The sequence below is a fragment of the Ceratotherium simum genome, chromosome 26, assembly GCF_057802395.1.
Source record: "Ceratotherium simum simum isolate JZ-2026a chromosome 26, ASM5780239v1, whole genome shotgun sequence".
Taxonomy (NCBI): Eukaryota; Metazoa; Chordata; class Mammalia; order Perissodactyla; family Rhinocerotidae; genus Ceratotherium; species Ceratotherium simum.
In genome coordinates this window covers 39,768,693-39,791,770 of record NC_141925.1, presented here as the reverse complement: position 1 = coordinate 39,791,770, position 23,078 = coordinate 39,768,693, and the positions used below count along the sequence as shown (strand labels likewise).

At 44.3% G+C, this 23,078-nt stretch overlaps 1 protein-coding gene across 3 annotated transcripts in view; it reads left to right on the top strand.

Moving 5' to 3' along the window:
- RCC1L (RCC1 like) overlaps window positions 1–13,119 on the top strand; it is a 33,340-nt gene extending 20,221 nt beyond the window's left edge. The window contains exons 7-11 of one of the 3 annotated variants that reach the window (XM_004442838.3): window positions 3,231–3,412; window positions 7,136–7,223; window positions 8,080–8,253; window positions 10,907–10,992; window positions 12,068–13,119. In XM_004442838.3, coding sequence (XP_004442895.1) covers window positions 3,231–3,412; window positions 7,136–7,223; window positions 8,080–8,253; window positions 10,907–10,992; window positions 12,068–12,145 — 608 coding nt within the window. In that variant the 3' untranslated portion in view covers window positions 12,146–13,119. The remainder of the gene's footprint in view (window positions 1–3,230; window positions 3,413–7,135; window positions 7,224–8,079; window positions 8,254–10,906; window positions 10,993–12,067) is intronic. The other 2 variants (XM_087417601.1, XM_087417602.1) reach the window with 2 other exon arrangements.
- Window positions 13,120–23,078: the final 9,959 nt, after the last annotated feature.

Below are 23,078 nucleotides of genomic sequence, written 5' to 3'. Positions count from 1 at the left end.
CCCAGCCCCTGACACCAATCATTCTGCTTCTGGCCTCTATGAATTTGACTAGTCTAGGTGCCTCATATAAGTGGAATCATATAGTATTTGTCTTTTTGTGACAGGCTCATTTCAATTAGCATAATGTCTTCAACGTTCATCCATGTTATAGCATATGCCAGAATTTCCTTCCTTTTTAAGGCTGAATAATATTCCATTGTATGTATAGAACACACTTCGCTTATCCATTCATCTGTTGATGAACACTTGGGTTGCTTCCCCTTTTAGCTGTTGGAATAGTGCTGCTACGAACATGGCTGTACAAATATCTCTTTGAGACCCTACAAATATTCTTTTGGGTATATACACAGAAGTAGAATAGCTGGATCGTATGGTAATTCTACTTTCAACTTTTTGAGGAACTGCCGTACTGTTTTCCCCAGCGACTGCACCATTTTACATTATCACCAGCAATGTATGAAGTTCTAATTTCTCCACATCCTCACTAACACTTGTTATTTTCTGTTTTGTTTTTGATAGGAGCCATCCTAATGGTTGTGAAGTGGTATCTCCTTGTGGTTTTGATTTGCATTTCCTTAATGATTAGTGATGTTGAGCATCTTTTCATGTGCTTATTGGCCATTTGTATATCTTCTTTGGAGAAATGTCTATTCAAGTCATTTGCCTGGTTTTTAATCAGTTTTTTTTTTTTTTTTGTAAAGTTTTAGGAGTTCTCTATATATTCTGGTTGTTAATCCCTTATCAGGTATATAATTTGCAAATACTTTCTCCCATTCTGTGGGTTGTCTTTTTACTTTGTTGATAGTGTCTTTTGATGCATAACAGGTTTTAATTTTCATGAGTCCAGTTTGTCTATTTTTTCTTTTGTTGCCTGTGCCATTGGGGTCATATTCAAGAAATCAATGTTAAATCCCATGTCATTAAGCTTTTGCTCTGTTTTTTTCTAAGAGCTTTATAGTTCTAGCTCTTATGTTTAGGTCTTTGATTCATTTGGAGTTGATTTTGTATGTGGTGTTAGCTAAGGGTCTAACTTTATTCTTTTGCATGTGGATATCCAGTTTTCCCAGCACCATTTGTTGAACAGCCTGTCCTTTCCCCATTGAGTGGTCTGGGGACTCTTGTCAAAAATCATTTAATCGTATATGGGATGGTTTATTTCTGACTATTCTATTCCAATGGTTTATGTGTCTATCTTTATGCCAGTACCACACTGTTTTGATTACTGTAGCTTTGTAGTAAGTTTTGAAATCAGGAAGTGTGAATCCTCCAATTTTGTTCTTCTTCCAGGTCAGTTGGCTAGGGTCCTTTGGAATTCCCTATGAATTTTAGGATGAATATTTCTATTTCTGTGAAAAACACTGTTGGGATTTTGATAGGGATTACAGTGAATCTGTAGATGACTTTGAATAGTATTGTCTTAGCAATATTAAATCATGCAGTACATGAACATTAGATGTCTTTCCATCTATTTATGTCTTCTTTAGTTTCTTTCGGTAATGTTTTGTGGTTTTTGTTGTATAAGTCTTTCACCTTTTTGGTTAAGTTAATTCCTAAGTATTTTCTTCTGCTGGGTGCTACTGTAAATAGGATTGTTTTCTTAATTTCCTTTTGTGGATTGTTCGTTGTTAGTGTATAGAAATGCAGTTGAGATTTGTGTGTTGATTTTGTATCTTGCTTCTTTGCTGAATGCAGTTCATTCATTTTTATAGCTGCATGATATTCTACCATGGAATATACCTCAATTTATTCACTTCTCTGTTGATAGATATTTGGATGGTTTACAGCTTTTTGTTATATAACAAGCAGTGCTTCTGTGACCATCTGTACATCTCCTTGTGCGTGTGGTCCAGAGTTCTAGGAGTTCTAGTGACGAGTCTATGAGTGGAAGTGGGTTACAGGGTATACATATGTATTCAAATGATTGTTTCCCAAAATAGTTGTTAATAGGTAACCCCCAATAGCAGCAGGGTGTTTTTTGACATCCTGGCTGAGGCTTGGAGTTGTCCCATTATAAGTATTTTCCTGTCTAGTGGGTGTGAAATAGTCTCTTGTTGAGATTTGAATTTGCATTTTCCTAATTACTACTTGAGAGGGACCATCTTTTTATATGTTTATTCGTCAGTCTTGTTTTTTCTCTCAAACGGTGTCTTTGCCCCTTTTTGTTGAGTTGTCTTTTTCTTACTGATTTTTGGGAGTTGTTTTGTATCCTGTATCTGTATTCTTTATCAGTTATAGTGTTGCACGTATCTTCTCCCAGATTGTAGCTTGTCTTTTTGTCCATCCATTTGAGTTTTTAATTTTAACTATATTTTTTTGTTTCTAATTGCTTCATTTTCAGATTTACCTGGCCATTTTCGATAGTCTCTTATTCCTGCTTTTGTTTCTTTAAACCTTGGACACAGAGGTATCTCTTATTTTGTGCATCATAATTCCAGTGCCTGAAGTCTGGAGGGTGGAAATCGGTTGTTGTTGGTTCTGTTTACTCTCACTCGTACTGGCATCTTTCCTTATGTGTGTAGTAGGTTTTGACTGTGAACTCACATTTTATTGAATTTACTTTGTGGAAACTCTAAGGGCCTACATTGGAGGTGCTTTCCCCCAGAGAGGATGTGGATTTGCTTTTGCCTGTTGCCTAGGGTGCTGAGGTCTGACAGTGCTCTGGGCCCCTTTGAGGAGGCCTGGTGTAAGCAGGAGTCTGTGGTCAGTGTTCTGCCTGGCTCTGCTGCCCAGGGGTCACCCTCCATCGCAGTGCTGATGGTGACATTCATCCTTTGGGGAAACCCTGTGTTTTCCTCTCTTTACTGGTTGCCATGCCAATTTCCCTGTCTCAGTGTCCTGTGTTTTGGGAATGGCCTGGGGGGTCGGGATGGGATGGGCTCTTAGAGATTTCCTTTACTTTCTAGCAAGCCCAACAATACTTTAGAAATTGCTCATTGTAATAAACGCAAGCTCTAATAGGTTCATTGTATAGTAGTGTTTCATTGAAAAGTTTTCTCACTTGAATCAGAACTAGAAAATTCCCAGGGTTTTAAAGTAATACCAATTACAATAGTGTCTTTTTCCTCCGCTGAGAGAACGTGGACAAGGAAGTTGTAGAGCGTGCAGAGGAGCAGATTAGGATTTCTGAGTTGATCTTTGTAAAGTGTTCAAAACTGTGTTTGGCACATAGCAAGTCTACCTAAGTGTTTGCTAAAAGAATCAATAATTAAAAGTATTTTCCATTGTGTTAGGTCTGGGTCACTACAGTATCACCAGTGTGCCCACCATGCTGGGTGGAGACCTTGCCGGGGTGAACGTTGTCCAGGTCACCACCTACGGTGACTGTTGCCTGGCTGTGTCTGCCGACGGAGGCCTCTTTGGTTGGGGAAACTCTGAGTACCTGCAGCTGGCCTCTGTCACTGACTCCACACAGGTATGAGGTCACTTACAGCGCGGGGCTGGGAGGTTTGGAAATAGAAAGTGTGAAGGACATTTATAACAGATTCTTCACCAAAGTGTGGTGTATAAAGTGCTGTTTAGGCCTCACCTATTGTAAGAAGGCCTCTTCAAGGTACCAAGTTCTTGGCGATCTCATTGGAACCTGGAAGGAAAGCTTAGATTCAAAAACCATCATTATCAATACTTCGATGAGGTAGTCCTGGTGTAGAGCAGTATTTTAGATCTGTCTTTACCCTGTCTTGTTCTAAAAGGCATACGAGGCTGTTTACATAAGTTCCTGTGATGTCACACTGTGCTTTTTGTTGCATTGTCACATATATGCCCCCAAAGCACACAGACTGTAAGTGTGCAGCTCGAAGAGGACCCCTGTGTGACCCCATCCAGATCAGGCAGGAGAACACTGGCAGCCCTACAGACCCTGCCTGTGGCCTCTCCTTGTCTTTGCCCCTCCTTGTCACCAAAGCGAGCCACCATCAGTACAATACAGTAGGATTTTAAACGTTTTATTAAGGAAAATTTCAAATATAAACAGAAAGAGCTCATTGCATAATTAGTCTCTATGTACCCATCACCCATGTTCAACAATTACCAACTAATGGCCCGATATTAAAAGAGAGATAATTCACCATTTTTGAGAGTATAATTTAGTGGCTTTTCGTATAGTCACAGGGTTGTGCAGCCATCATAACTATCTAATTCCAGAACATTTTCATTTCCCTCCACTCATAAAAACCCCAAACCCCTAATGGCCAATTTTCTTACATCTATACTTCCATTTCTCTGCCCTGGATTATTTTGAAGCAAATCCTAGATATCATATTTCCATCCATGAAAGTTTCAGTATGTATCTCTAAAAGATAAGGACTATTTAAAAAACATACTACATTCATTAATGTGATCAAACTCTGACGACATCCAGAAGGGATTTAAATATATATGAACAGATAAAGAGATCTGCACACAGAGAAACTAAAGGTCAGCTAATAAGATGAAAAACTGGTGCAGTGGCTAGAAGTGGGTGCAGATTTGGCTCTGAGCTTCCTAGTAGCCAAAGCAAAGAAGAAAACGATCATCATCATCACTTAAATGATCCATTGTTTCTATAAGATAAATAGCAAATAAAGTGTTCAGGAGAAGTACTGCTCCTCCTGACACCAAGGCCTGCAGAACTCTCCCAGGGCCTTCCTGTGGGGGACAGATCCAGTGTCATGTCATCTACCGTATAACAAATGCCCGCAAACTTAGTGGCTTCAAACAACAAATATTTATCATCTCAGTTTCTGTAGATCAGGAATCTGGGGGGTGGGGGGCACCTATCTGGGTCTTTGGCTCTGAGTCTCTCAAAGGCTGCAGTCATCTTAGGGTTCCACTGGGAAGGCTCTGCTTCCAGGACCACACTGGTGGTTGTTGGCAGGATGCAGGTCTATGTGGACTGTTGCACTGGGGCCCCAGGTCCTCACTGGCAGATGGCCAGCTAATGGTTGTTGGCCAAGCCTTCCTTGGTTCCTTGCCACATACCCTTCTCCATGTGGCAGCTCACAACATGGCAGCTGGCTCCATCAGAGCAAGCAAATGAGAGGGCAAGAGAGAGTGCCAGCGAGACAGAAGCCAGTGTTCTGTCATTTAATCTTGGCAGTGACCTCCCTTCACTTTTGCTGGCTTTCTGCTCATGAGAAGCAGGTCACTAGGTTCAGCCCCCACACAAGGGTGGGGATTACACGTGGGTATGAACAGCAGGAGACGGGGATCACTGGGGGCCATCTTAGAAGTAGCCCGCCACAACCATGATCTTGACTGTGGCCTGAGCCTCACCCTGTCAGTGACAACAGTGGTGCGTTTCGAATGGCTCTTGGCTAGAGCACAGTTAGGTAAAGAAGCTCTCTGCGAGCCAGGCAGCAGAGGCCATGCCCCAGCTCTAACAGCCTCGCTTCATGTAGGCATACATTGTTTGGATCAATAAACCCCTTTATTCCTTTTGAGTCAACTTAGGGACAGTTATTGTCCTGCTGTCTTTATTTGAAAGTGACTCTATAAAGATTCATGGCTGTCACTGAAACACTTAAAATCTGTCTTTCCAAAGTTATTCCTCAGCAGAGGCACCAAGATCAAATCCTGCTGGAAAGCTAAGTTGGCCGCACTTCAACCTCCAGACCCCTTACCCTCTCATCTCTCACTTTCAGCAGAAGAACCTGCCTCCTGTTTCATAGAGGGAACAGATGCCGTCAGCTGAGAAAGCCCTCAGTTTCCCACTCGGACTCCTGCACACTTGCCTGTACCTGTCCCCGCCCTGGGTCCCTTCCCTTTATAGCCATGGAGGAGGTGTGTCTCTTCCTGCTGAAGCTGATGCTTCTCTCTGTGCCCTGGATCCCATCTCCCCCCATTCCTCAGAAGCCTTACTCCATCTGCTGGGCCGCCTTCCCCACAACTTCAGCCTCTCCCTCTCTACTCGTCCCTCGCCATCCATCTTTCCACCTGACGCAAGTGTCTTCCCTCTTAAGAGGTCCCTGTATGGACCCCTCCACATCCTCCCATTCCCCCACCTCCCACCCCTTCGCTTCACCTCCTGCCTCCCCTTCTAGGTCCAACTTCTCAGGAGCTGCATTGACTTACTGTCCCCATTTCCTCGTCTCCTTCTCATTCCTCTGTCCGTTCCCCTCAGCTTCCACCCTTATCAGTTTGCTGAGTGGCTCTTGCTAGGGTTACGGTGACCTCCATGTTGCTGAAGACAATAATAAAGAACCTGGAGACCATTGTCCAGTCTTTCCCTTTCTTGACCTCTCAGCGGCATTTGACATTGGCCGTGACGTGGTGACCATCTTTGTGAAGAACACTCTTCCTTTCGCCCCTGTGACTGGGCTCTCCGAGGGCTCTCTTCCTTTCTCGTTCCTTCTGGGCTCATTTCCTGGCTCTCCTCCTGGGCCAGGCCCTCCCATGTCGGAGGTCCCCGTGGCGGGACTGTGTTCGCCTCCTTTCCTCTGCCTTCTCCTTCAGAGGGTCTCACCCTCACCGCGGCTGCAGTCACCATGTGTGTGCTCAGGACTCTCCAGCTGGCAGGTCGGGCCCAGCCTGCTCTTCGGAGGTGCAGACATCTCTCAGTGCCACTTGACGTTTGCCCTTGGCTGTCTCTAGGCACTGCGAGTTCAGTGGGTCCAGAAGTAAACTCCTGCTCGTCCCTCACCTGCTCCTTCTCCACTGTTGGCCACGTCCACTCACGTTCCCCTCTAGAAATCACGTCCCTCCCCTACGTAGAACCCTTACTGGCTCCCCGTTGTGCTTAGAATAAAGACCAGACCCTTCCGTGGTCTACAGCATCCTGCATGACCTGCCCTCCCTGCTCCCCACTGGCGTCTTGCAAATATTCCCCCTCGTCCCCTGGCTTCATCCACTCGGCCCTTGTTTAAACTCCCTCAGTGGGCCAGGGCCCCTCCCTCCCTGTGCAGGTGCCGTCTCCCCTACATGGAATATCCTTCTCTCCCCCCCCACCTCCTCACTCCTACTCATCCCTCAGACCGTGGGATAGAATGAAGCCTCCTGACTGCTGCTGCCCCCGCACTACATCAGGCTCCCTGAGGCTCACTGTCAGAGAGCCTGTCCTGCCCTCATTGCTGTCAGCACAGAGTAATTTGATGTTAATTTTGGCTGACCTCTGCCTTGCTGGTTTGTCTTCCTAACAGTATGGACCCTTCCTTTGATTCAGGTGAACGTCCCCCGGTGCTTACCCTTCTCAGGAGTGGGGAAGGTGAAGCAAGCTGCGTGTGGTGGCACAGGCTGTGCTGTATTAAATGGTGAGACTCTCTTGGCAGGCAGGCCATTGGGAAGCTATAGGGGGAGTCGATGGGGAAGGGTCGGTGTCCGTTGGATTCACAGGTGGCAGAACTCAGCCTGAGGGAGGGAACGTGGCTGTGGGAAGAACTAGTTAGACTGAGTTCAGTTAGTAGAGGGTGAGGGTGACATTCTTGATAGAAAGATAATAGCTGTGATTTATAGACAAATAGCCAGCCCAGAGCTCAGTAATTCTGTAGCAAACTGCTGGAGTGGAGAAGGAGCTACCTTCTTTCGCTCCCGTAGCCTGGGCCCAAGACGCCAGCCCTGCCTTCTCCAGAGAAGCTGCGCCAAGAAACAGAGGCAGAGGGAGAAGAGCCTTAGGGTTTGGATACTGAGATCCACGTCCCAGGGATTAAACGTCTGGCACCACTGATGAATATTCAACGTTTTATAACCATAAACATCATTTCTGAGAGTTTTTGGCATCTGGCCAGAAATTGGTGATACTTGGTTTGCTCTCCTGGTCAGTGTGAAACTTAGAGCTGTTAGTAGGGGGAAAACTGCCCTTCTCAGGCTCTCGTGTGTTCACAGGGGGTTTCTGGGTGATTTGTGGACTGGGCCTGTCCAGGTTGCCCTCCAGATGTGGGAAGTTTGTATTCTGAGATTGGTTAGCTGGCTAGACACACTCCACAGGCAAGAATTTGAAAGAGAAGAAAAGAAACTGATTATTTTAAATATCTGTCAGCATGTTCTTGCCAAGCAAGGAAAAGAAACAATCCTGTGAATCTAATGCATCTTGGTGGTGCAGTTTGAATTCCTTGTGAGGGAGGCTGCACTTGGTTTGATTTACTGACCGCTGTTTTTACTGTCGTGTAGGAGACGGACATGTCTTTGTCTGGGGCTATGGGATTCTTGGGAAAGGACCAAACCTAGTGGAAACTGCTCTTCCAGAAATGATTCCACCCACTCTCTTCGGCTTGACGGAGTTCAACCCAGAAGTCCAGGTTTCCCGCATTCGCTGTGGACTCAGCCACTTTGCTGCCCTTACCAGTGAGTGACCAAGCCCCAAAGTGTGGCCCCAAAGACGGGCAGAGCTTCACCCTCTCAGGTTCACCTCAAGCCGTGGGCAGCTCTCAGTTTCCATCCATCCAGTGCAGTAGTGACCTGTGTGGATAATTACAGAGAGCGGCTAATCCAGGCATCGTTTGGCTTGAGGTTGTGTAACGTGTGTCTTTTTTTATCCTGTTTTGTTTTTGCTTCATTTGGTTTGTGCTTGGGCTAACGTGAAAGTGAATTTTCTCAAGAGGACGCCAGTTGGTGGTGGGAGAGGGGACCCTCGAGAATGTTGGGGTGCTGGAGGAAGCCAGCAGACTCCAGAAGTTCATTAGGAAATGAACGTATGGGGCTCATCTTGCTCCTGGCCAAGCCCAAGCCCTGACCCCACCCAGGAACGTGGGATGGCAGGAAGCAGGTTTGTCAGACTGTCCCGGGGTTTTGTGGAGGGAAATCTGCCTGATTTCTCCAAAGTGTTGGGGAGAGAACCATCAAAGGGAAGGCTGAAACAGAGCTTTTTTCAAAGGTTTACCCAATTACAAAGCCATCAAATACCCAGGTACCTACCGACCTCTCGAGTGTGTGCTTTTCTTGTTGCATCTCTTATTCTACCACAGTGACCGTTGGTTCAACTTGCTGCTCTTTAGTTGACCAGAATAGTAAGACTGAACTAAATTAATTTCATTTTGTGATCCTCAAGTAAATTCGCTATTTCCTTGCAGTTAAAAGATCTTTTTGACTCTTGGTGAGTAACTGTTTTCTTCTTAAACATCTGGCTGGGACGGTCAGTTTGGGTCATCTACGTTTGTGTTCTCTGGCCCCATCCTATCCTGAGGACTGTTCCAGAGCCCACCCTCTGAACCAGAGTCCTGACTACCATTCAGTTATTGTCTGAAGTTCAGATCTTGGGTCCTTAAGGCACACAGGCTGTGATGTGGACTGTGGTGGAGGTGGGGGTGTGACTGTGTATACAGCACCCGCGGTCGCAGTGATAACCGGAGGAGAATCCCTCAGCACCGTCAAGCAGAGTCAGCACTTCCATTTGCTAATGACTCCAGGGCATGAGAGTCTTTTAAAGCTATTTGGATTTAAAAAATAAGAGTAATGGGGCTGGCCTGGTGACCTAGTGGTTAAGTTTGGTGTGCTCTGCTTTGGTGGCCCAGGTTTGGTTCCGGGGTGCGTTTCTACACCACTTGTCGGCAGCCATGCTGTGGCGATGACCCACATACAAAATAGAGGAAGATTGGCACAGGTGTTAGCTCAGGGCGAATCTTCCTGAGCAAAAAAACCAAAAAAACCCCGAGTCATTATGGACTCATTCTGAAGGTATCCATGATCTATTTTCCAGAATGTTCTAAGGCTTAAACTGTGCAGAGTCACATCCTTGGAAATCCATACGAAGTGTTCAACTAGAGTAGACTGTTCTGTTTACTGTCATGCCATGTGGCCATTTTGGGTCACACTGAAATGAAATCCCTATCGAGATGTCCCCCAAGACCCCACAGCCACCCTCCAAGTGCCAGTGACTGTCCTCGGTAGAGGGAGCATCAGAGCTTGGGTTTCTCCCCTGTCTGTGTGCCCAGCATTTACATATGGCCAGCTGGGAGCTGGAGTTGGTTGGTTTACCCTGAGGGCTACTAACATTAGGGGCCAGACTGAATTATTCTGTTAAACATGTAAAATCTGATGGTGGAGCACCTGGGGTATGGGCCGACCAGAGGGGCTCTGACGGCTTGTAACAAAGGAATTCCTTATTTAATCAGCCCAGATTATTTTAGCCCTGACTTCTTCATGTCTTGTTTTCTACTTCTACTTCCCAGATAGGAGGTGGTGAAATGGGGTCTCTGTGCCGAGGAGTGCCCAAAGCTGATGTGGACAGAAGTCTGGACTGAAGGCTGGGTAGTGGGAAGCTGCCCCACCAGGTCTGGGGTCCTGTCCTGGAGGTTGGCATTCCTAGAGCCTGGTCTAGATTCGATCTGCTAGACTATCCTCTATAGCAGTCTGTTCTCCCTCCTGGCACTTTTTACAGTTTGTAAACATATGTATTGGTTTGATCATTTGTTTGTTTCTAGCTGTTTGACTAGCTCTAGGCCCATGAGGACAGGAACCGTGGGTGTTCACTCACTGTCCTGTCCCAGCTCCCAGCACACAGACATCGACCCGGCCCAAAGAGGTGCCCAGAGTCACCATGTGTCACTTGACCAAATGGTCCCTAGATGTGGAAACCCAGACAAAGAATGACAGTAGTCCTATTTCTCATTCTATCAGGGTGTGACCAGGACTGGAAGGTGCTCAGACTTCTGGAGTTGTGGAGGGCAGGGTTTGGTGGGCCATGACTGTGGGTGAGGGGTGTGCATAAGGGGCGAGCAGAGCGGGCTGTGTGCAGGAGCCTCCTGGGCCTCCAGCTCTGTGCATGTGCTCATCTCCATGTGACGGACACAGCGTCATTCTGGGCTTGGACATGTCTTGGTTTTGGTGATAATATACTTTTCCCCTCAAAAGGAAGCATTATTGCCTGGTAGAAACTGAAGTTTAACATTGGGCTCTGTTTGTACCTGGTTCTAGAAAGCCCGTTCTCGTGACCCTTCCTCTTCTTGGTGACTTGCCCCTGGCCTAGCCTAACCAAGCCACCTTTTTCCTTTCTATGCAGACAAAGGAGAGCTGTTTGTGTGGGGCAAGAACATCCGAGGGTGCCTGGGAATTGGTCGCCTGGAAGACCAGTATTTCCCATGGAGGGTAAGGCTGGACGGACGGGCGAGAGGGTGTGCCCACCCAGCAGACTCACCTGATGTGGCAGCAGCGCCCAGTGGGCAGCTGGGCCGGGACCAGGTCCCTGGGCACTGCTCCCTCTCCCAGGGCCCGGCTTCCCTCCTCCTGTCCCAGCGCACCCTCTGCCAGGGCATCAGGAGAGACCGTGTAGTGGTGAGGAGCCAGAGCGAGGGCCCAGCACCAGCTTCTCAGGCTGTAGGCTCCCTGCCCTGAGCTCCTTCCTGGGGCTGTGAGTGAGCAGCCTGACCAAGGTGAGGACAGCCTGACCAAGGGTTGCAGTCCCACAGTGCCCAGTAAGAGGCCTCGTCAGAGGCTGTCCGCGGGCACATGGAGCAGAGAAACAAAGGCCCTCCGGGGCCTCAAACGAGCAAGCTGCAGGCCGGGTGCCCCGAGGCCCAGAGAAGCTCCCAAGAGGGGAAGATTTGAAATAAAAAAGCTGGCGTGCCAGGAGCTGTTTACTGAGGCCCGTGTGGAGGAATGTTTTACAGTGCATTTAAAAGAAAGCAGGACGATCAGTATTTAGAGTGCCTTATCACAGCCACCAAAGTGAAAAATAAGGATTTTCATAGAGAGAGGATGCAATTAGACAAAAAGGCTCATTTCAGAATTAAAGGAGGATAAACTTCTTTCTTAAACTGTAGGAGGTCGCTGAACAGCTGGCTCGAGAGCAGGTGTTGACTCTGGCAGGGTCACACACAGAGGGGAGTAGGCTCTGTGGGATGTGCACGTTCCAGGACGGTGCACTCAGGGTCTGTGCTCGAGCCCAGAGCGGCCCCTCAGAGTGGTGGGTGTGAACAGTCATGTCTGCTGTTGACGGGGTGGGGAGTTGGGATGGCCCTTTCCATGGTGGTGGCATTGACTCGTCCCAGCAGACCTGCAGGGTAGGTGTAAGCATGCCCATTCCCAGGGGAGGGACCCAAGTCAGAGAGGGTGAGTCATCTACCAAGAGGCACAGCCAGGATCAGGCCCAGTTGGGCCTCCGAGCCTGTCTGCCTCCCAGCCCGCCATTTCCCCTCATGGTGTGCTGGGTCTTGTTTTTCAGGTGACGATGCCTGGGGAGCCCGTGGATGTGGCGTGTGGTGTGGATCACATGGTGACTCTGGCCAAGTCGTTCATCTGAATCTCCTACCTGACCCACTCGAGCCCGGCCCTGGCCTCAGAACCACTTGGACTGTGTAGCAGAGGCAGCCAGCCAGGGCTCTTGATGGGGGTCAGAGAGGATCAGGTCCTTCGTAAAGTGTGACGCTGTCTCCTAAAGCCCTCAGCAGGTATATGTTAGAAGTCCTGGGACTTGGTGCCTTCTCCAGCTAAGGATGAGACCTGCTAAATTCAGAACCAGACAGCTGCCTTTAGCAGGTTGAACTCCAGCGAGATGAGTCCCAGGGCTCTGTGACCCTGGCAGGGTGAGGCTAATTCACACGTCTGAGCTCTTCCCAGGGAACCTGTGGCAGCTTCTGGTGTCACATCTCGCCCCAGAAACTGGTCTTAGGAAAGCTTAGCTCTCACAACATGCCATTTTATTTGATCTTCAAAGGTGACTGGATGGAATTTAGTGCTCAGGAGGGCTTCTTGTGGCCCCCTCTGACCACAGCAGAGCTCTCGGTTGGCGTCTGGGCAGGCTGTGTGTGGGCATCAGGGCAAGCCCCAGCCTAACTGAGGGAGCCAGGCTGGCTTCGGTCTGGGGTTTTCATTCAGATCCCCCTGCCCTCTCAGCCATTTCCTGCCAGCTGTCCATGGCCAGGTCACTGCTGGGACACGCAGAAATCCTGGACTGGGGTTCTCCCTGGAAATGCCAGTGGACGCCAGCCCAGTACCCCCTGGGCCCATGGCTGTCACCAGCCTTGTAACCATTCTCACTGCCTGGCTTGGAAAAGTTGAGAAGCCCCCACAGGAAGAAGATTGAGGCCAAATTCTTGTGGGCTGAGGACTCGGAACACATCCTGCAGAGGCTTGACTGGAGAGCCAGCCTTGAAGAAGGATTCGGAATTTGTGAAAAACATTTGAGTTAGTAATGTTAACTTGTCTTTTTCTTTAAACATATCTTTTAAAAATCTCTTTTGGAATAAAGTCTATTTTCTGCCTTTTTATTTTTAAGAGCTAAAGAGGTCTTTTTATTGTACCTGATCATTTAGATAATTAGCTTTTTTTTTTTTTTTTGTGAGGAAGATCAGCCCTGAGCTAACATCATGCCAATCCTCCTCTCTTTTTGCTGAGGAAGACCGGCCCTGAGCTAACATCTATTGCCAATCCTCCTCCTTTTGTTCCCCTTTTTCTCCCCAAGTACCCAGCAGATAGTTGTACGTCATAGTTGCACATCCTTCTAGTTGCTGTATGTGGGACGCCGCCTCAGCATGGCTGGACAAGCGGTGCACAGGTGCGCGCCCGAGATCCGAACCCCGGGCTGCCAGTAGTGGAACGCGCGCACTTAACCGCTAAGCCACGGGGCCGGCCCCTAGATATTAGCTTTCAAAAACAAGGCTTTTTGATAAAGAGGCAACTAGAAGCCAGTGAAAAATACTTGAGAAGACAGTCCTAGTTTAAAACTCTTCTGAACGGAGTCTGTTCCCACCGTTCAATTGGGAGCAAATGAGGAAGTACAGACATCACTGGGAATCATGCCACAAACTGGGGTCTCCCTCCCCGCCGGCCTGCGCCCCCTTCCTTCCATTCGTTCACTCACCAAATCCTTCCTGTGTATCCCTCTGCCAGTTCCTGTTTATCACTGGTTCACAAGACCCCCTGTAAGCAGGTCTCATGAAACTGATGTTCTAGGAGGTGAGGCGAAACAGACACTAAACAAGCAAAATGCAAAGTCCCCTGGATGGTTACGTGGGCTGTGGAGAAAAATAAAGCAGGCGAAGTGGACGGGCGAGGGCGGGCTGGCTGCAGTGTAGAGTGGGATGGTCACTGGGCAGGTGGCCTTGCTGGGACTGAGGAGCGGGAACAGCCAGCTGGTGTCTGGGGGAACAGCCCCGGGACCCGTCATCTGGGCTCATGCTATCTCCACTTCTCTGTGGGGACCAGTTCTTATGTTTATTACAGCCAAGCTTTTCTTAAACTTGAAATAGAAATTGAGAACAATTTGTCATTTTCCTTCCTGAAACTCCTGGTTGGGCTGAGGACCACGTCGCCCCGGGGTGAAGAACAATAACCCGTCCTCAGTGAAATACTGCCTTAAAACAGGTTCTGATTTGTGGAGGGGGGGCGCCCCAGAGGACGGGGTCCCACAGCGGTGTCCAGGAATGGTAGGTGAGGGTGAGGGAGTGGCCCTGGTGAAGGTGGGAAGGGTTTTTAAGCCTCCCACCCCAGTGACAACCAAGATTCTGATCCAGAAACTACCTGCACCTTGGACAACGGCCACCAGGGGGACATACAGGGCGTCCTTGGATTTGTCTTAAAACCCAGTGTCTTCCTGTTGGGCTTGGTCTGCCTGGTCAGGTGGTGCGGCTGTGCTCTTTGTGGGTGATTGGGGTTCCTGGTCGAAGGTCATCTGTCACACACCAGTTGTCCTCTGTGCTCATGTCCCTTCCCAGCTTTTGTCCTCTTGTTCCCAGCCCCTCTCAGCATTTAACACACACAGACAGAAACCGTCTACACCATTAGCCTGGTCACCATAATTTATCCTTTTGTCCCTGTGAAAAGTCAAAGTTTGCAGACTCCAGGCTCCTCTCAGTTTAGCGAGTGTGTGATGACACCCTGAATGAAGTGACCAGGGGCCTACTCGGACGTGTCCTCTGGCTGTCCTGTCGTCTTAGACTCTGTCCTTCCACGTGTATTGGGGTCAGTAGCTGAGGCCAGTTCAGAGCCCAAGTGGCAGGCATGGCCTGAGAAGGTGGAGGGACTCGTCACTTCGTGGCCACCACTGTCTCCCCCAGTGGACGGTCTTTCCCAAGGTGCCTGGGTCTTTGTCTTCTGTCCCCTGATCCCTCGCCAGACTTGCAGACTGGCGCTCCAGAATGATTTCTGGGGGAGGGATGGATCTCACTGGCATGCAAAACCTTAAATCAGCAAATAGAAGACACTTGGCCTGCCCTTTGTGCTAGGTCCACCCCTGATACACTCAGGAGAGTCCTGCCCTGACCATTCTTGTTTCCTGAATATATGGTTGGCTCACATTTTCATGATGTCGGGAAACAATTATTATGCACTTACTCTGTTCCACACAAAAAGTCAGATGCTGAGAACCACACAGTTGTGACGGTGCTCTGACTTGGTGCAGCAGGTGACGGTCGGGCTGAGTGCCTGGCGCAGGGTAGACGCTCGGGCTGCAATTGTGAAGATTCGCTCCATTCTCTTCTCTTGCATTTAACCCCGGTCCCAGCACCTGAAGGGGCCCGGCCCCTCCTGACCAGCAGCGGAGTTACTCAAACCCAAACCGCTGTGAGGGCCCCTCTCCCTGCAGTGGCTGCAGCAAAACTGACCACGTGCTTCGGCCTAAATCTTGATAAGTGTTCCACATGCACCTGAAAGATGTGTATTATTCTTTTGTCGAGTAGAGTGTTCTGTAAGTGTCCGTTAGGCTTAATTAGTTAATAATGTTCTATTATTTCTTCAAATATTTTTTCTGACCCTTCTGTCTTTACTCTTTAAGGACGCCAGTTATATGTATATTAGGCTGTTTGAGGTTGTCCTAAAGCTCACAGATGCTCTGTTCATTATTTTTTAATGAACTTTTTTCCTATCTTGTTTCGTTTTCGATAGTTTCTATTGGTATGTCTTCCTACACTAATATTTTCTTTTGCAGTGTCTAATCTGCGAATTCTAGTGTGTTTTTCATTTCAGACATTGTAGTTTTCAACTCTAGAAACTGTGTGTGTTTTATCTTCCTCATCTCTATTAACACATTTAATCTTTCCTCTAGCATTTTGAGCATGTAGAATACAGTTGTAATAAGTTTTAATGTCGTTGTCTGCCAGTTATGTCTGATCGAACTGGTATAATGAATAAGATACCCCAAATTGGTCTATTGATTCTCAGTTCTGGGTTGGTTTCAAGTTAATGATTTTTCTATTCATTATGGCAAGTATTTTCCTGTTTCTTTGCATGCCTGCTAATTTTTTATTGAATGCTAGATGTTGTCAGTTTTACCTTGTTGTGTGCTGGATGTTTTTGTATTCCTAGAAATATTCTTGAGCTTTGTTCTGGAATGCAGTTAAATTATTGGGTGTCCGATCATTTTGGATCTTGCTTTTAGGATGTGTTAGGCAGAACATAGCAGGGTTTAGTCTAGGTCTAATTATTCCTCACTACTGAGGCAAGACCCTTCTGAGTATTGCACCCAGTACTAAAAACTGCCTTTCCAGTTTGGCCGGTGGGAACAGGCACTGTCCTCCAGGTACTGCTCCCCACATATTTTCAGGTAGTTCTTTTCCCAACCTTGGGTAGTTTCATCAAGCGCATGTGCTGATCAATACTCTGCTCAGTACCTGAGGGAGAGCTTCTGCACACCTCTAGCTTTCTCTCTCTGTGCAGCTCTCTTCTCTCCAGTACTCTGCCCTGCTAATTCCAATGCACCTGGAATTTGTAGACTTCCATCTCTCCCCTCGACGCTGGGAGTTGATGTGGTTCCACCTGGTTTGTTCTTCCCAGCACTGCAGCCTGGAAACTGTCCAGGCGGGGGTTCCTGTCCTTTGTTGGTCTGATGTCCAGTGTCTTAACCTGTTGTTTCCTACATTTTGTGCAGTTTCTTAGTTGTTTCAGGCAGAAGGGAACATCCCACCCACATTACTCCATCTTGGTCAGAAGCAGAAATCCCTACAAGTATGTTTTAAGCAATTAGACAGGCACTCTTTTCTTACACTCAAACCATCTCTTTCCCTCTTGTTTTAATTCTGTTTTCACTAGACAACATGTTTTATTTACTTGAATTCTTGAGTACATTAATACTTGTATTGTAATTAAATTATACAACTCCAATTTGTAATATACATTATTATAAAGTGAATTCTAATGTGGCTATATGATCAGGGAAATTCAAACAAATGTGTTACATTTCTAGTTTATTCTCTAACCAATCTTGGTAATGTGGTTATATAAAATTGTTTGTGGTCAGAAAATTCAAATCCTGTTTTAGATACTGGGAATGCATCAATGAAGAAAACAGACCAATTGCTGCCTTCGTGCAGCTTACATTCTAGTGGATAAAAATAGCTTACACTTACACAGCACTTATGTAACAGGCACTCTGGCACTATTCTGTATATTTTAAACATATTAACTTATTGAATTCTCACAAAACTCTATGAAGTATATATATATGTTTTACCATCATTTTTCCAAAAGAGGAAACAAGCACAGATTGTTGAAGTAACTTGCTGAGGTCACATAGCCAGTAAGTAGAAGAAATGGGATTTCAACTCAGTGTCTCTGGCCCCATAATCCTGTGCTTCATCACTACACCACCCAGGTTCTCTCAGTAGACCAATGAGAGCTATCCTAACTTATTATGTTGGTTAGGTATCTCTTTTTTTTTCCTTCAACCTTTACTTATATATTGGTCCACTTAAACTTTCTTAGACTGAGAGAGGTGGATTCAAGTTTTCTTCCTTCAGTAAGTTGCTGTTTCCCCTTGTAGTTCCTATAATTTGGCTTGATTAAATGTTGCTGCTTTGTCAGTGCTTACATTTTCATAACTACTATATCTTCACATAGATTGAACCCATCTTTACAGTCTTTTACAGATTTTACTTTCAATATTATATACACCTCACATAATATCCTTTATCATTACAATGTTTTCTTTGTCTTTCATGCCTCTGGGATTGAATTCTAATTTTTCAGATGATAAGCTCAAAATCGTTATTTTTTAAAATTTTCATTTAGCTCTGCCCGTGCTTTTATTTTTAGCTTTGTGAACTACTTTTTTTTATAGAGACATTCTTTTATGCTGCATCGAGTTCAACTTTGCTTTGTGACCTGATTTGAAAATTCTTTTCTGTGTATAACTGAGTTAAGTCCATTTACATTTATTAATAGCCCAGGTACCTTTGTCTTGAATTCTATCACATTGTATTCATATGTTTTCTGATCTTAGTTTTTATTTTTTAAACTTTATTTTTTATTGAGGTAACATTGGTTTATAACATTATATAAATTTCAGGTGTACATCATTATATTTTGATTTCTGTGTAGACTACATCGTGTTCACCGCCCAAAGACTAATTACCATCCGTCACCGTACACATGTGCCATTTTACTCCTCTGTCCTCCCACCTCCCTACTTCCCCTCTGGTAACCACCAATCTAATCTCTCTGTGTGTCTGTTTTTTTTTTTTTTCAGTTATTTTATTGAGATCATAATGGTTTATAACATTGTGTAATTTCAGGTGTACTTTATTACTTATCAGTTTCTGTGTAGACTGCATCGTGCTTACCAACCCATAGTCTAATTCTTATCCATCAACATGCACATGTGTCCCTTCACCCCTTTCGCCCAGCCACCAGCCCCTTCCCCTCTGGTAACCACTAATCTGTTCTCTTTATCCATGTGTTTGTTTATCTTCCACATATGAATGAAATCATGCAGTATTTGTCTTTCTCTGTTTGCCTTATTTTGCTTAACATCATACCCTCAAGGTCCATCTATGTTGTTACAAATGGGACAATTTTGTCTTTTTTTATAGCTGAGTAGTATTCCATTGTATGTACACACCACATCTTCTTTATCTATTCATCCATAGAAGGGCACTAGGTTGCTTTCACTTCTTGGCTATTGTGAATAATGCTGCAATGAACATAGGGGTGCGTAAATCTCTTTGGATTGTTGGTTTCAAGTTCTTTGGATAAATACTTGTGGGATAGCTGGATCATATGGTATTTCTATTTTTTGTTTTTTGAGGAATCTCCATACTGTTTTCCACAGCGGCTGCACCAGCTTGCACTCCCACCAGCACCGTATGAGGGTTCCCTTTTCTCCACATCCTCGCCAAGGTTTATTATTTTTTGTTTTGGTAATTATAGTCATTCTGACAGGTGTAAAGTGATATCTCAATGTAGTTTTTATTTGCATTTCCCTAGTAATTAGTGATGTGAACATCTTTTCATGTGTCTGTTGGCCATCTGCATATCTTCTTTGGAAAAATGTCTATTCATATCCTCTGCTCATTTTTTGATCGGGTTGTTTGTTTTTCTGTTATTGAGTTGTATGAGTTCTTTATATATTTTGGAGATTAACCCCTTGATGCACATAGGATTTGCAAATATTTTCTCCCAGTTGGTGGGTTATCTTTTCATTTTGTTCATGGTTTCCTTTGCCTTGCAGAATATTTTTGGTCTGATGTTGTCTCATTTGTTAATTTTTTCTTTTGTTTCCCTTGCCTGAGTAGACATGGTATTCAAAAAGATGCTGCTAAGACCGATGTCAAAGAGTGTACTGACTATGTTTTCTTCTAGGAGTTTTATGGTTTCAGGTCTTACATTCAAGTCTTTAATCCATTTTGAGTTAATATTTGTGTGTGGTGCAATATAATGGTCTACTTTCATTCTTTTGCATATGGCTATCCAGTTTTCCCACCACCATTTATCGAAGAGACTTTCTTTCTCCATTGTATGTTCTTGGCTCCTTTGTCGAAGATTAAGTATCCATAGATGTGTGGCTTTATTTCTGGGCTTTCAATTCTATTCTATCCATTTGTGTATCTGTTTTTGTGCCAGTGCCAACCTGTTTTGATTTTACACCTCTGTAGTATATTTTGAAGTCAGGGATTGTGATGCCTCCATCTTTGTTTTTTTTCTTCAGCATTGCTTTGTCTATTCATGATCTTTTGTTGTTCCATATAAATTTTAGGATTCTTTGTTCTACTTCTGTGAAGAATGTCACTGGGATTCTGATTGGGATTGCATTGAATCTGTAGATTGCTTTAGGTAATATGGACATTTTAACTATGTTAATTTTTCCAAGCCATGAGCATGGAATATCTTTACGTTTCTTTATATCTTCTCCAATTTCTTTCAGTAATATAGTTTTCAGTGTATAGGTCTTTCACCTCTTTGGTTAAATGTATTCCTAGATATTTTATTCTTTTTCTTGCAATTGTAAATGGGATTGTATTCTTGACTTCTCTTTCTGCTAGTTAATTAATAGTGTGTAGAAATGCAACTGATTGTTGCAAGTTGATTTTGTACCCTGAAACTTTGCTGTAGTTGTTGAGTATTTCTAATAGTTTTCTGGTGGATTCTTTAGTTTTCTATATATAGAATCATGTCATCTGCAAACAGGGAGATTTTCATTTCCTCCTTTCTAATTTGGATTCCTTTTATTTCTTTTTCTTGCCTAATTGGTCTGGCCGATACCTCTAGTACTATATTGAATAGGAGTGGTGAGAGTGGGCACACTTGTCTTTTTCCTGTCCTCAGAGGAAAGACTTTTAATTTTTCACCATTAAGTATGATGTTGGCTGTGGGTTTGTCATATATGGCCTTCATTATGTGGAGGTACTTTCCTTCTATACCCATTTTATTGAGAGTTTTTTATCATAAATGGCTGTTTGATCTTGTCAGATGCTTTCTCTGCATCTATTGAGATGATCATGTTTTATTCCTCACTTTATTAATGTGGTGTATCACATTGATTGATTTGTGGATGTGGAACCATCCTTGCATCCCTGGTATCAATCCCACTTGATCATGCTGTATGCTCCTTTTAATGTATTGCTGTATTCAATTTGCCAATGTTTTGTTGAGGATTTTTGCATCTATGTTCATCACTGATAGTGGCCTGTAATTTTCCTTCTTTGTGTCGCCCTTGCCTGGTTTTGGTATCAGGGCAATGTTGGCCTCATAGAATGAGTTTAGAGGCATTCTGTCTTCTTCAATTTTTTGGAATAGTTTGAGAAGGATAGGTATTAAATCTTCTTTGAATACTTGGTAGAATTCTCCAGAGAAGCCAACTGGTCCTGGACTTTTGTTTTTCGGGGGGTTTGATTATTGTTTTGATCTCTTGTGATTGGTCTATTCAGATTCTCTATTTCTTCTTGATTCACTTTTGGGAGGTTGTATGAGTCTAAGAATTTATCCATTTCTTCTAGGTTAGTCAATTTGAGTGCATATCATTTTTCATAGTGTTCTCTTATAATCCTTTGTATTTTTGTGGTATCCATTGGAATTTCTCCTCTTTCATTTCTAATTTTATTTATTTGAACCTTTCCTCTTTTTTTCTTAGTGAGTCTGGCTAAGGTTTTGTCAATCTTGTTTATCTTCTTGAAGAACCAGGTCTTAGTTTCATTGATCTTTTCTGCTGTTTTTTAGTCTCTATTTCATTATTTCTGCTCTAATTTTTAAGATTTTCCTCCATCTGCTGACTGTGGGCTTTGTTCTTCTTTTTCTAGTTCTGCTAGTTTAAGATTAGTTATTTGAGGTTTTTCTTGTTTGTTGAGATGAGCCTGTATTGCTATGAATTTCCCTCTTATAACTGCTTTTGCTGCTTCCCATAAGAGGTGGTATGTGGTATTTTCATTTTCGTTTGTCTTCAGGTATTTTTCAGTTTCTCCTTTGATTTGTTTATTGATCCAGTGGTTGTTCAGCAGCATGTCGTTTAGTTTTCACATATTTGTGACTTTCCCAGCTTTTTTCTTGTAGTTGCTGTCTAGTTTTATAACATTGTGGTCAGAAAAGAGGCTTGATATGATTTCAATCTTCTTACATTTATTGAGGCTTGCCTTGTTTCCCAACATATGGTCTATCTTTGAGAATGTTCCATGTGTACTTGAGAAGAATGTTTATTCTGCTATTTTTGGATGGAATGCTCTCTATGTATCTATTAAGTCCCTCTGCTCAAGTGTTTCATTTAAATCCACTATTTCCTTGTTGACTTTCTGTCTAGATGATCTATTCATTGGTGTAAGTGGGGTGTTGAGGTCCCCTACTATTATTGTGTTGCTGTTAATTTCTCTGTTTAGGTCTGTTAATAGTTGCATTATATATTTTGGTGCCCCTGTGTCAGCTGCGTAGATATTCACAAATGTTATGTCTTCTTGGTGGAAAGTCCCTTTTATCATTATATACTACTACTCTTTGTCTCTCATTGTCTTTTTTTTTCTTGAAGTCTGCTTTGTCTAATATAAGTATGGCAACACCTGCTTTATATTGTTTGCCATTTGCTTGCAGTATCATCTTCCATCCCTTCACTCTGAGCCTATGTTGGACTTTAAAGCTGAGATGTGTTTTGGAGGCAGCATATTGTTGGTTCTTATTTTTTAATCCATCCAGCTACTGTTTGTCTTTTGATTGGAGAATTAAATCCATTTACATTTAGAGTGATTGTTGATATATGAGGGCTTAATACTACCATTTTATGTCTTGCTTTGTGGTTGTTCTCTAATTCCGTTGTTTCTCTTCCTTTGTATTTCTGACTGCCATTTTACTTTGGTGGTTTTCCGTGGTGGTTTTCTCTCTCTCTCTTTTTTTTAATGAATTGTGGCTCTGCTCTGATTTTTTATTTAGTGGTTACTGTGAGGTTTGTATGAAAGAGCTTGTCAATGAGATAGTCCATCTTCTGATAACCTCTTATCTCCATTAGCCTAAGCAGTTTCCATCCCTTTCCACTTCCCCTTCTGAGTTACTCTTGTCACAAATTATTCTGTTCTGTGTTGTGAGTTGGTGACTAAGTTGAAGTGTTTATAGTTAATTTTGATGCTTTCCTTCCCTTTATGTTTTAAGTTATAATTAAGTATTTGCCACCCTGTCCTGAAACAGAGCTGCCGTTTTCTGACTTTGTCTGTTTATTTATCTCCTTGCTCAAAGCTTTGTAGACCTTTGCCTTTTTGTTTCAAGTATGAGGGCATCCTTGATCATTTCTTGTAGGGGAGGTCTAGTGGTGATGAACTCCCTCAACTTTTGTTTATCTGGGAAAGCTTTTATTTCTTCATTGTATCTGAAGTATAGTTTTGCCAGATAGCGTATTCTTGGCTGAAAGTTTTGTCTTTCAGTATTTTGAATATATCATTCCATTCTCTCCTAGCCTGTAAGTTTTCTGCTGAGACATCTGGTGAAAGCCTGATAAGAGTTCCTTTGTAGGTTATTTTCTTCTGCCTTGCTGCCCTCAATATTTTTCCTTT